Here is a 12,010-nt window from a genome sequence, read left to right as displayed (position 1 = left end):
CAGTTGACTGGTTGCAGGGTACATTACTGGTTGGTTGAAATTGTAGTTATTTAGGTATAAATAGTATGATAATAGTAACACATATTTTAGGATATATAATAATATATCTGTTAGGTGGTTGACTTGGCCTAAGTGATGCCACTTCGGGCTTGTGGTTTTCTTTTGTAACACCCCCAAAATATGAAATGCTTACAGGTAGGTTTCACAAGAGATGTGTAAGGACTATGCACTGAAAGTTACAAAATATTGCCGAGAAAAATTAAAGAATATCTCACTAAATGGAGAGACCTACTATATTCATGGACTGGAAACTTCAATATTGTTAAGACATCAGCTCTTTCGAAAGTGATCTACAGATTTATCACAATCTCAACCATAATTCTTTCAGTGTTTTTATGAAGAATTCAATAAGCTGATCCCAACATTCCAATGGACTTGCAAAAGATGTAAAATAGCCACACAAGTTTGAAAAAGAGCAACACTGGAAGATTTACACTACCTGACTCCAAGACTTACTATAAAGCTACAGTGATCAACACAGTTTAGTACTTGTATAAAAACAGACAAACAGATCAGTGGAACAAAAATACGCTCACACAAACGGACAACTGAATTTTGATAAAGATATAAAGGTAATTCAATGGAGAAAGGATGGTTTTTTTTTCAACAAATGGTGCTGAAACAACTAGATATTTACATTCAAAAGAAAAAAAAGGACTTTGATCCGCACCTCATATCATGTACAAGAAGTAAATTACAAAGGCCTGAATGTAAAACCTAACATTTGAATACTTCCAGAAAGGAAACATTGGAAAAAATTTTTGTGACACTGGGTTTGGCAAAGCTTTATCAGATACAACACTATGAAGAAAAAATTAACAAGTTAAACTTCATAAAAATTGAGGACATTTGCTCTTTAGAAGCAATGGTTGGAGAATGAAATAAGCCATGGACCCGGAGGAAATATTTACAAGTCATATATCTGATAGAATATGTAAGCCAAGAATATATATAAAGACCTCTCACAACTGAGTAAGAAATCAAACAACCCAATAAAAAACTGGGCAAAAAAATCTGAATAGACACTTCATCACATATGATAGATAGATGAATGGCAAATAAGCATATGAAAGAATGCATTCAAGAAACGTAAATGAAAACTCAGGGAGATACCAGTACACGCACCTATTAGAATGTCTAAAATTAGAGGTTTGACCTTACCTATTTTTTTTTTTTTTTGAGAAAAAGAGAGAGAGAGAGAGAGAGAGAGAGAGAACGAACACATGTGAGCCAGGGTGGAGCAGAAGGAGAGAGAGAATCTCTCTTTTTTTAGAGAGCCTGACACAGGGCTCCATCTCATGACCCTGAGAGCAACCTGAGCTGAAATCAAGACCTGGACATTTAACCAAGTGAGCCATCCAGGTGCCCGTGACCAATTATTGACGAATAAGCAGAAGAACTGGAACTCTCCATACACTGCTGGTGTGTATGTAAAATATTACAACCACTTTGGAAAGCAGTTTACAAATTGTTTAAAAAGTTAAATATACAACTACCGTTTGATCTTGCTGTTTTATTCCCACATTTTCCAAGAGAAATAAAAGCATATGATCTGTACAGATAAGCGCCTGAAAACAAAATGTTAAAAATATGAGAGTTTAAATTGTAAAGACATGCACAACGTCTTGAAGATAAAGTAAAAGTATATTTACAGAAAGTGGGTGACAGAAAATAAAATCAGAAGATCTCAGAGTCCCAACAAACAACTAGTAAGTTTCAAAAAGAGAGCAGAGAACAGAGAGGAAGGAATGATTAGAATGATTAGAAAAAAAAGTATTTTTCTAGTTCTGAAGGACATATGTCACCATTGATGAAAAACAAACAACACCAGCACCAACCATATCATCATGAAAATTACAGAACATCAGGAATAAGAAAAGATCCTAAAGGCTTTGATAGATGGGAAAGGCTAAAACAGGCCACATAGGAAAAATTGCCTTAAAAATTCTAAGTAAAAATTATTTTTGAACTATCGTTACAGAAACAATAACGGACAGAAAAATAAAGATATTTTCACACACTAACCCTCAATTTTTTCCCTCTAATGTGCCTGTTTTGCTTAGGAAGCTCCACCAAAATGATGGGATACACCAACAAAAGGAAAACTAAAGGGAAGGGAACTTCTTCAACACAATAAAGGCCATCTATGAAAAGCTCACAGCTAACATCACATTCAATGGCAAAAGCCTAAAAGCCTAAAAGCCTTTCCCCTAATACCGGGAATAAGGCAAGGAGGTACCTTTCACTGCTTCTATTCGACAGTCCTAAAAGGTCTAGCTATAGTAATGAGGCAAGAAAAAGAAATTACATCCAAATTGAAAAGGAAGAAGTAAAACTCTCTCTGCAGATGACATGATCATATATGTAGAAAGACCAAAAGATTTTTTTTAAAACTGAATTAATGGGGGCGCCTGGGTGGCTCAGTTGGTTGAACGACCGACTTCAGCTCAGGTCATGATCTTGCAGTTTGTGAGTTCGAGCCCTGCGTAGGGCCCTGTGCTGATAGCTCGGAGCCTGGAGTCTCCCCCTCTCTCTGCCCCTCCCCTGTTCATGCTCTCTCTCTCTCTCTCTCTCTCTCAATAATAAATAAACGTTAAAAAATTTTTTTAAAAACTGAATTAATAAATGAATTCAGTAAAGTTGTAGGATTCGATTTTGAAATTCATATTCAAAAGTCAGAACTGATTTCAACCCTCAAAAATCAGTTCTAGTGGGGTATCTGGATGGCTCAGTCGGTTAAGCATCCAACTCTCGATTTTGGCTCAGGTTATGATCTCACAGTTGTGAGATCAACCCTGCATCATGCTCCACGCTGGGCATGCAGCCTGCCTAAGATTTTCTCTCTCCCTCTGCCCCTCTCCACCCTGTGTACACGCCTGCATGTTCTATGAAAAAAATCAGTTCTATTTCTCTATAGTAGCAGGAAACAATCAAAAAGGAAATTAAGGAAACAATATCATTTATAATAGCATCAGGAAAGAATAAAATGCTCAGAAATAAATTTAACAAAGAAGACAAAGACTTGACCCTGAAACATATAAAACACTGCTGAAAAAAAATTAAAGGAGATAAAAACAAATGGAAAAACACCCCGTGTCCATTGATTGGAAGAATATTAAGATGACAATGCTATACAGAGCAATCTATAAATTCAATACAATCCCTTAGAAATCCCAATGCTATTTTTTTTTTTGCAGAAAAGGTAAAACCAAACCTAAAATTCAGATAAAAAGTCAAGGGAGCCCAAACAGCTAAAATAGTTTTGAAAAGCAAGAACAAAGTTTGAGGACTCATTACTTCTCAATTTCAAAACTACTACAAAGATATAGTAATCAAAATAGTATAGGACTTGTATAAGGATAAACAAGATAGAATAGAATTGAGAATCCAAAAATAAACGCCTACATCTATGGTAAACTGATCTTCAAAAGGATACCAAGCCCATTCAGTGGGGGAAAGAACAATCTCTTCCTCAGATAATACTAGGAATCCACATGCAAAAGAATAAAATTGCATCCTTATCTTACTTACACCATATACAAAACTTTACTCAAAATGAATCAAAGACCTAAATTTAAAAGCTAAAACCATGAAATTCCTAGAAGAAAAGAGGGGCATAGCTATCTTCATGACCTTGAATTTGGCAATGGTTTCCTAAGTACAATACCAAAAATACAGGCAACAAAAAATGTATTCGTTGGACTTTATCAAAATTAAAAATGTTTGTGTATCAAAGGATACTGTCAAGATGAATGAAAAGACGGCCCACAGAATGGGGGAAAATATTTGCAAATATTAGATCTGATAAGGGGTTAATATCCACAATATATAATGAATTCCTACAACTCAACAACAAAACAAAACATTTTTTTAATGGACAAAGGAACTGAATAGACATTTCTTTAAAAAAAAAAAGATACACAAATGGCCAATAATCACATGAAAATATGCTCAACATCACTCATCACTAGGTAAATGCAAATCAAAACCATAATGAAATACCACACTTCATAATTAGGTTGTCTACAATAAATGCACATACAAATCCACACACAGAAAATAGTAAGTATTGGTGAGAATGTGGAGAAACCAGAATCCTTGTACATTGCAGGTAAAAACATAAAATGGTTCGGTCTAGGTGGAAACAGTTTGGCAGTTCCTCTAAAAGTTAAGACATAGAATTACCATATGACCCAGAAATCTCACTCCTAGGTATATACTCTCCAAAACTGAAATAGGGACTCAGATACTTGCACACCAGTATTTATAGCATTGTTCACAATAGTCAAAAAAGTGGAAACAACCCAAGTGTCCATCAACAGATGAATGAATGAATAAATTGTGGCATAATATAAAAATGGAGTATTATTCGGTCATAGAAAGGAATGAAGTTCTGGCAAAGGCTACAGCATGGATGGACCCTGAAAACATTATGCTGAATGAATTAAGCCAAATACCAAAGGACAAATATTGTGTGATTCCATTTATCTGAAATATCTAGAAAAGGCAAATGTCTAGGGACAGAAAGTAGAGAGGTTACTAGGAGCTGGGGGAGGCAAAAGGGGAAGTTACTACATAAAGGGAACAGAGTTTTAGTCTGAGATGATGAAAAAGATTTGGAAGTAGACAGTGGTAATGGTTGCACATTAGGAATGTAATTAACACCACTCAGTGATACCACTCAAGTGGTGAAAACGGCAAATTTTATGCTTTGTATAGTTATTTTGCGACAATAACAACAAAGGAAAAACTGGAGTCCAGGAATACAGGTGCTCAAACACCAGGCAATAAAAAGCCTTTGCAGGATGATGACAAAGAGGTTTCGGGACAAGAGTAGCAGCAGTGCAGTAAGAAAACAGTCCTCCGGAAGTGGCAGGGTCAGAAGGGAAACAATGGGCCCGATAAGTTATCTCTTGTGGGATTTGTGGAATTGACCTCTTGGGAATCAGCCTGGAGTTTAAGTGTGTTTCATTAGTATTTCTTGCATATTGTTTCTTGCCTACATCAGCTTCAATCAAGATTTTACTTCATGAAATAACTCTATTAACTCATTTCTTTGTGCAACACTATTTCAAAAACCACAAAAGACACAAAGGAAGCACAGTTCTTATGCATATGCAGGTGACACTTATTAAGGCAATCCAATTCGGTAGTAATCATGGGATGTTGAGAAAGGATAAAAATAATCAAAACATCTGGGCTTCGTTAACAGGGCTGACTCCTTTGTTCTTAGTGTTATTAATTCAAAAGGGAAGATGAAGAGTGCTATTTAGAAAGCAATCTGAAATATTTTATACCTGTTACCTGAATCAGAAACTTTCTCAAAGTACTACACTTATTTCGTATTTTATGTTATATTGTGAAAAACACTGAAAATAGAAGCAAAGTCCAAATATAGGCAGAATCACTCTCATTAGAAAGTTGAGTCAAGTAACACTATGCTATGAAATTTTAAGAGTCTATAAACTTACCTGTTTAGACATATTTTCTGAAAATTTTGCTGATTTTTCTTTTAAAAATGTGACAAGGTCTTTATAAATTTCACCTTTTCTCTCATAATTAATTTCCCCCTCATTGTCTGTTTTGCCCTTTGGGAGAAAAAGTTTGATGCTGTTATTAATGTAATAGCAACTGAGCCTGATCAATACATCACAACCCAAGCCCACATATCGTTTTCCTCTCTAAAGGACCCATGTGGTAGTCTTTATACATAAGAAATATAGGCAAAATCTTTCTCTCTTACAGTTATCCATCCATCCATTCATTCATTCATTCAGCATGCTTTTACTGACTACCTCCTATATGCATGTAGGGCACTCTGCTGGTCAGCAAAGAATCAAAATTTCTTTCCCTCTGTACCTCTCAAATGTAAAAAAGCAATATGACTTCAAGAGCCTCTGGCGAAGTCATAAAAGGCCCCAAGATTAGAATGTCAGCACAGAAAAGCTTGTTTCTATTTGTCACACCCTTGCTCTTGTTCTGTGTGACACGGTTGCTATAGGCTTATATTTTCTAGAATTCTAATCTCTATGTATCAGTCCATCCCTCCACTCTTTGTCTCTGTACCTCTTTCTTTTTGTCTTTCCTTTGATCATTTCCCTTTTTTTCCTACCCTAATAGAAAAAATTTGGTTCTCCCTTAACCAAACGTATACATAAAAAACTGTAGTGTGTTATATATCCATAAACATCATGCATATACATATAACTCTAGTGTGTTCTGCATTTTTCTGTAATTACTGAATAGTTTCATGTTCCTTATCTTTCATTTTTTTAATAGACAGGAATACTTAGATTTCCATATCAAATAAAGTTGTATGTAGGTCAACAGCCTTTGCTAGAGACCAAGTCTCCTTGCCCCACTCTAGAAAGTCAAAGAAAGTCATTCCTTCTGTTACCTCTTATTGCCTAATTGGAAATTTCACTTAAAGTATCAAGACGAACCAAAAGTACAATCATGTTTAGGCTGTCTCCCTCCTCTGTGCAGACATAAGCTAAGCATCATGCTGAGAAAAAAAGCACGAACAAGGCACATCAGGACAGATGCCTGCCGGGAATCAAGAAAGCGGCACCGAAACGTTGACACCAATCCAAACCAAGAGGTAGCAAATCTCCAAACAGTCCCCTCCGACGGCTGGGTCCCCGTTACAGATTTGGGTTCTCCCTGCAGACTTTGCCTGTGAGGCCCCAAATTACACCGCAAAGGAGAAAGTTGACCTCAGTGAACAGGTAGAAGACTAAACGTTTTTTAATCTAGAGGCTTTGGAAGGCCATCTCTCTGCTTAGTGATGCTCAGGGCTTTGGGATCTGCAACACTGTGTTTTTCCTTTGCCAGCTTAGTTCAGCGTCAGTCAGCAGGAAGTGAAAGGAACACTGACAAGCTGGAGGGAGAAAGGGACATACTCCCTCTTCCTCATCTGCTGTCCCTGTTAGAGTTACCCCAGCAACGGCCCTTCACCCCTGGCAGCAGCAGTCGCTCCCAGTAGGAACAATTAGTTCTAGTTCCCAGGGTTTTCCCCTGTACTCTAGGAGCCAGGCTCATTACGACCCCTCAGAAATACCATTATAAACCGACCAGGGTTCCATCTCCAAAGGTCTGGGTCTCAGCTCTGCCAGTTCTGCAAACATCCTCTGCTGAGCTCCCAAGGTACCAACACTAACTGGGCAATGCACTCCTCAGAGGTCTGGATGCCAGTTTCAGGGGGACCACCTGAGCTCAGAGGGGGCCAGCTTCTCCTGGAACTGACCATTCCTCAGAGTTGCGGGTCCCAGTTCTGTGCGGTCCCCCTTCTGAACTCCTAACACACCATTGCCAATGTAAGTGGGGTCCACTCTTCACAGGTCTAAATCTCAGCTCTGGAAGGTCCATCTTCTGAGATCCTAAGCCACCAGCCCAGCCCAGCAGTTGGCCCCTCACCAGACATGTAGGTCCCAGCTTCATGGGGTACTTCCTCCAAGCTCCCACATTTTAGTGCCTCCCTTCCCTTTGTCCTCTCAACTCTTAGGGTAAAAGCTGTAGTTATTGCTTCTGTGTTACTTCCTTGCTCCTTTTCTGCCTCTTCTTTTCCCTAATACTTGTATAATTAATCAGGGAACTGATTAAGGAGGTTTTTGTTGTATAAAGTGGCACAGGCCCCTTTGGAGATCGTTTCGTAGGAGACTGACTTAATGATCTGCAATGGGGAACACTGGGCTAATTCTGAGGCCATTCTGGATTTGCCTGGCAAACTCAGCAAGGGGATCTGCTTCAATCCCACAGAGCAGTATCGCATTTTCTGTGGTCATCAGGATTCAATCCTGGACACATGCCTGCGTTTACAGAGACTGAGCTAAGCACCAAAACCAACAGAGTTCTTAAAAAATTACTTACACCATTTAAAAATACTCCTTCTGCACTACAAGTAACGCACAGAGTTTCAACATCGTGTGGTTTCACCAGCACGTAACAAATTTCTCCATGAATTTGTCTCCAAGGTGGGGCTCTACATCCATTTGAAAATTCATAATCTGAAACCAATTAATAAGTTTCAATCAATTAAAAGGAGCTCCTAAAAATAAAATATGTTGGCTTTAAAAAAATAAATATGATTAAAGTTTTAAGTTTTCATCTTTTCAAATATTCAATCCTAAGGTCGCTATTGAAGCATTTGGAAATAATTATATTTAACACAAAATGAAACTGAGAATAATATAAACCTGAGGTATAGCTGATAGATTCCAAGACAGTTTGTTCTCCTTTTCCCGAGAAATTTTTCAGCATTTCTATATCGTTCTTAACACTTGTGGGATTTAAACTTATTTCTCTGAAATAAATGGTAAGAAATTCATTTTGACACTTTAAAAGAGAACCTGCAGAAAGCACATGAAAACATTCCATTTTAGCAGGGGGGGAATATTGTTTTTTATAGTTAAAATTGTGGTTAAATTACACAACAACAAAAATACTGCAGTTAATTTTAGCCCTGTTGTAATCTGACAACACTGTCAAAACATCAGAAAATCAGTGACTCACGTTTAATGCAGCATTAAATGTACTCATTTAAATATTCACTTCGTTTCTTAGTGATAACACTATAATACCAGGAAAAAAACTAGAAAAATGAACAAGTTTTTAATCTTACAAACTCTACATGATATTTGCATTATCATTCAATAATTTACCTAACAGCCTGAAGAGACTGAAAATAATAAGGTCGCTTCATGTCCTCAGAATTAGGCGAAACCCCACGGAAGACTTTAGCAATGCTGACTGCAAACTTTTTAGTTTTAGAAATATTCATGCGATAAACTACAATCTTAATCCAATAAAATTTCACACGAAATCAATGGCAATAACGTCTATATTTTTTGTGTGTTTATGAAAAACCTCCGAAAGCACTTTTTGTAACTAATTTTTAGAGGTTTCTTTTTTTTTTTTTTAAAGACTCACAGTGAAATATGTTTTAGATAATGGTTCAGGAGGTGCAGATCCAGTTGGCTGAGCAGCCTGGCGATCTTCATCTTAATCTCATTTTCAGAATCTTCACCCTTGGTAACTTTATCAAGAATGTTTACCGTGGATGTGTCTTCTTTCATTGTATTATAATCTAAACCCAGGATTTTTGCTACAGGATCTCTGTTAGCTGACCAAAAAATAAACAAAAATGATCCTCTTGTCTTCTGTTACAAGAAACATAGACTAACAAATCCTTTGAAGCCCACCCAAATGGGTTTCTTTCATTAAGCTTTCTCTGATGGACTCCATTTGAATTGATCTCTACTTCTCAGATTCTACTATAGTAGGAACTCTCTTGCACTCGTTGGGATGTCCTGCCTTGTATTGTAAGATCATTAGTTACGTCACCTCTCTAATAAGACAAAGACCAAGACCTTCTTTTCTTTTTTTTGTTGACTGTGGGGCATTGTCCAGCATGGGCATTCAATTAATATACTCAGAATTGATTTGAAGATAGGGAAATACTGGTCTCCTTAGAAGAATCATCACTAGAACTGTGTGTGTGTGTGTGTGTGTGTGTGTGTGCACGTGTACCAGTGCATTCACAAATGCTTTCTTTCCAAGAGAGTGTGTTTCTCTCAGTCTACAGATCCACCGCCCGTCTTCTCCACCTGTTCAAACTGCTCATATTTTCAATGCCTTTTGATGTTAGAGTTGGAAAAACACTGGCCAGTACTTATGCACATACCAAAGTTACAGTGAAAACCTGAAACACCAATGCACGATCAAGGCTGACACAGGTGTGAAAGTCGAACTTAGAGACGCTGAAAACAGGATTTGGGAAAAGCCAAAGAACCATGTAGTTGCAAACAAGGAAGAAAGTGGCAAAGCCTTATCTGGAAAGGAGGAATTCAAGTAAGATGAAGTATGGATGCGTTTGGACAGGGAGGGGAAAAGGCCTACGGAACTAGTTCAGAAAGCTCGACCTGATTGAAATGAAGAGAGCACAGGGATCACATGAACTCTGCAACAGGAAGGGGACTAGGGCACCAGAAAATAGCAGAAAAGGCTTAGGACCTCTTAGAAAAGACCACATCAGGGGAGAGGCAGGGGAAGGAGATCTAGGAATCATCCACCGATTGAGCATCTCAACTTATCACCAATATGGTGGTCATTTCATAAAGACTCATGAAAAAAAGGTACTAGATGAATTCTGGGGAAAGACACAAACCTGATCCCCAAATTGCTGTGCACCATGGAATTTGGACCCAAAACTAAGGGTTGTATCTAGAACTCCCACGGAAAGGACAAAATGCAGCAAAGATTCATATGTAGCCAAACTAGATATATAGCAGCCAGTCTATGTATTATGTTCATATATTAAGTTGAATTTAATGCTATTAATGACCTTCCTGAATTCAGCTTTACTCTCAAGATTTTGTTCCTCTTCAGCAGAGTAGTTTGATGTATAGATAGCCTAATAAAGAAGAATAGGCAAGAGATAAAAAGGAGGCTGCTGCCCTGAGGTTCGTATCTTAAAGAATTTTTTTTTTTTTTTAAAAAAAAGATCATCTTCCTACCTCACAGCAGTAGACACAGCAAAGAACGACAAGAGGCAGAACCCAGGCACCTTATGCTTAGGACCTTCCAGTCACGATTCCAAAGAAGCAAACCAGCATCTTTAAAGCAAACGGCATCTTTATCTACTGTTAGATATTTGTCTACTCATGAGAAAAATCTGGAGTACAATTATGGCAGGCAATTGATCGCATTCTTTTAGCATGTTAGACGATCAGACAAGGATGAAAATCTTCAGCCGTAATGGAGAGGAAAAATATTTCCCACCGAATGAATGTAACTATTCACACAAGGCCGTGCAGCTCACAATGGAGTAGGGCTGAGACCAATGGACAGTGAGATTATTATGAGCCAATTCTGCTAAAAGAAGAGTCTACATTCATTTTAAGGGAAACAAATCATCATCCATCACAGCAGTACTGAGAGTAGAGTGTGGATTCCGGTGCTGGCCCTTCTAATCCATCTTCTCTCCTGTGTGGACCTCAAAGGCTAGAGTCCTCTGGTCTTTACAGAAGCTAGGAAGCCTGTCTTTAAACCACACATGAAAATTAGAAGAAGGTTTCTAGTGGTAAATAAAGTTATTAAGGCCTTTCATTTTAAAGTAGAAATTTGATATGAGCATTAACATTCAGCCAAGAAAAAATAATGACTTTTTTATGAAGTTGAACACAGGAATTTTTTTTACCTTTTAGGTTACAGAACTTTGTCCAGGAGACTGTAACAAATGATCCCCTCCCCACCACCACCGAGGTTATGTTTCTAAAAGTTCAAATCATAGACTGGAGTATAAATATCACCTTCAACACACGCCTGTGCTTCCTTCAGCTTTGTATCTTTGGCAATAAGTAAAAAACGTGACAGCTGCCCAAAGTTCCTGATTTTAATGTGAGGTACAGAGAGAAACAGCAAAGGCTGTCCATTTTCATCCACTTCTTCTGATTTGACTGTTGTTTCACTACAACACGAAAACAAAAAAGAAAACTTAAGGTTACCTGGATGCTAGTGAAGTTAAGTGGAAGACATTTTGATGAACTATTCCTATGTCTCATTATAAAACACAGAATATAAATGCTGCGTGTTAGAAGCTCATCTCCTTTCCTACTTTGTACACACTCAGACCCTTAAATTCTCAGCCTTATTAGCAACCATAGTGAGCAACACAATAGATCCAGGAAGAAAATGGTAAGCAATTTCTTGAATACCTTCATGAACTCATGGTTTTTGTTTTTGTTTTTCTAACAATGTGTCAGATATATTTAAAAAAAAAATCACTGGTTCTACAGGACCATTCATGTTTTGGGGATTTCTAATGTTATACTATTTATAAAATTTACACCACAGTAATTAGTGGTTAGACGTTTTCTTGGCTACTCTGTGTTTCTGAACAAAAAACTATGAAAAAAAGACAAACTAGATCCCATCTGTGGATTGCTTTCCC

The 12,010-nt window shown here is 37.5% G+C and overlaps 1 protein-coding gene across 4 annotated transcripts in view; it reads right to left on the bottom strand.

Moving 5' to 3' along the window:
• The window catches only part of ODAD2 (outer dynein arm docking complex subunit 2), a 180,588-nt gene that overhangs the window by 159,286 nt on the left and 9,292 nt on the right, over window positions 1-12,010 (bottom strand). For 2 of the 4 annotated variants that reach the window (XM_053894917.1, XM_019465260.2), the window contains 5 exons: window positions 11,370-11,527; window positions 8,989-9,181; window positions 8,256-8,362; window positions 7,930-8,066; window positions 5,532-5,648 (listed from right to left, as the gene is read on the bottom strand). In XM_053894917.1, coding sequence (XP_053750892.1) covers window positions 5,532-5,648; window positions 7,930-8,066; window positions 8,256-8,362; window positions 8,989-9,134 — 507 coding nt within the window. In that variant the 5' untranslated portion in view covers window positions 9,135-9,181; window positions 11,370-11,527. Of the gene's footprint in view, window positions 1-5,531; window positions 5,649-5,855; window positions 5,968-7,929; window positions 8,067-8,255; window positions 8,409-8,988; window positions 9,182-11,369; window positions 11,528-12,010 lie in introns of those variants that run through there. The other 2 variants (XM_053894918.1, XM_053894919.1) reach the window with 2 other exon arrangements.

This window comes from Panthera pardus, unplaced genomic scaffold (assembly GCF_024362965.1).
Source record: "Panthera pardus isolate Hobbes unplaced genomic scaffold, ASM2436296v1 HiC_scaffold_6, whole genome shotgun sequence".
In the NCBI taxonomy this organism is placed as follows: domain Eukaryota; kingdom Metazoa; phylum Chordata; class Mammalia; order Carnivora; family Felidae; genus Panthera; species Panthera pardus.
Note: the sequence above shows the minus strand (reverse complement) of the source record. Positions and strands in the feature narration are given on the sequence as shown.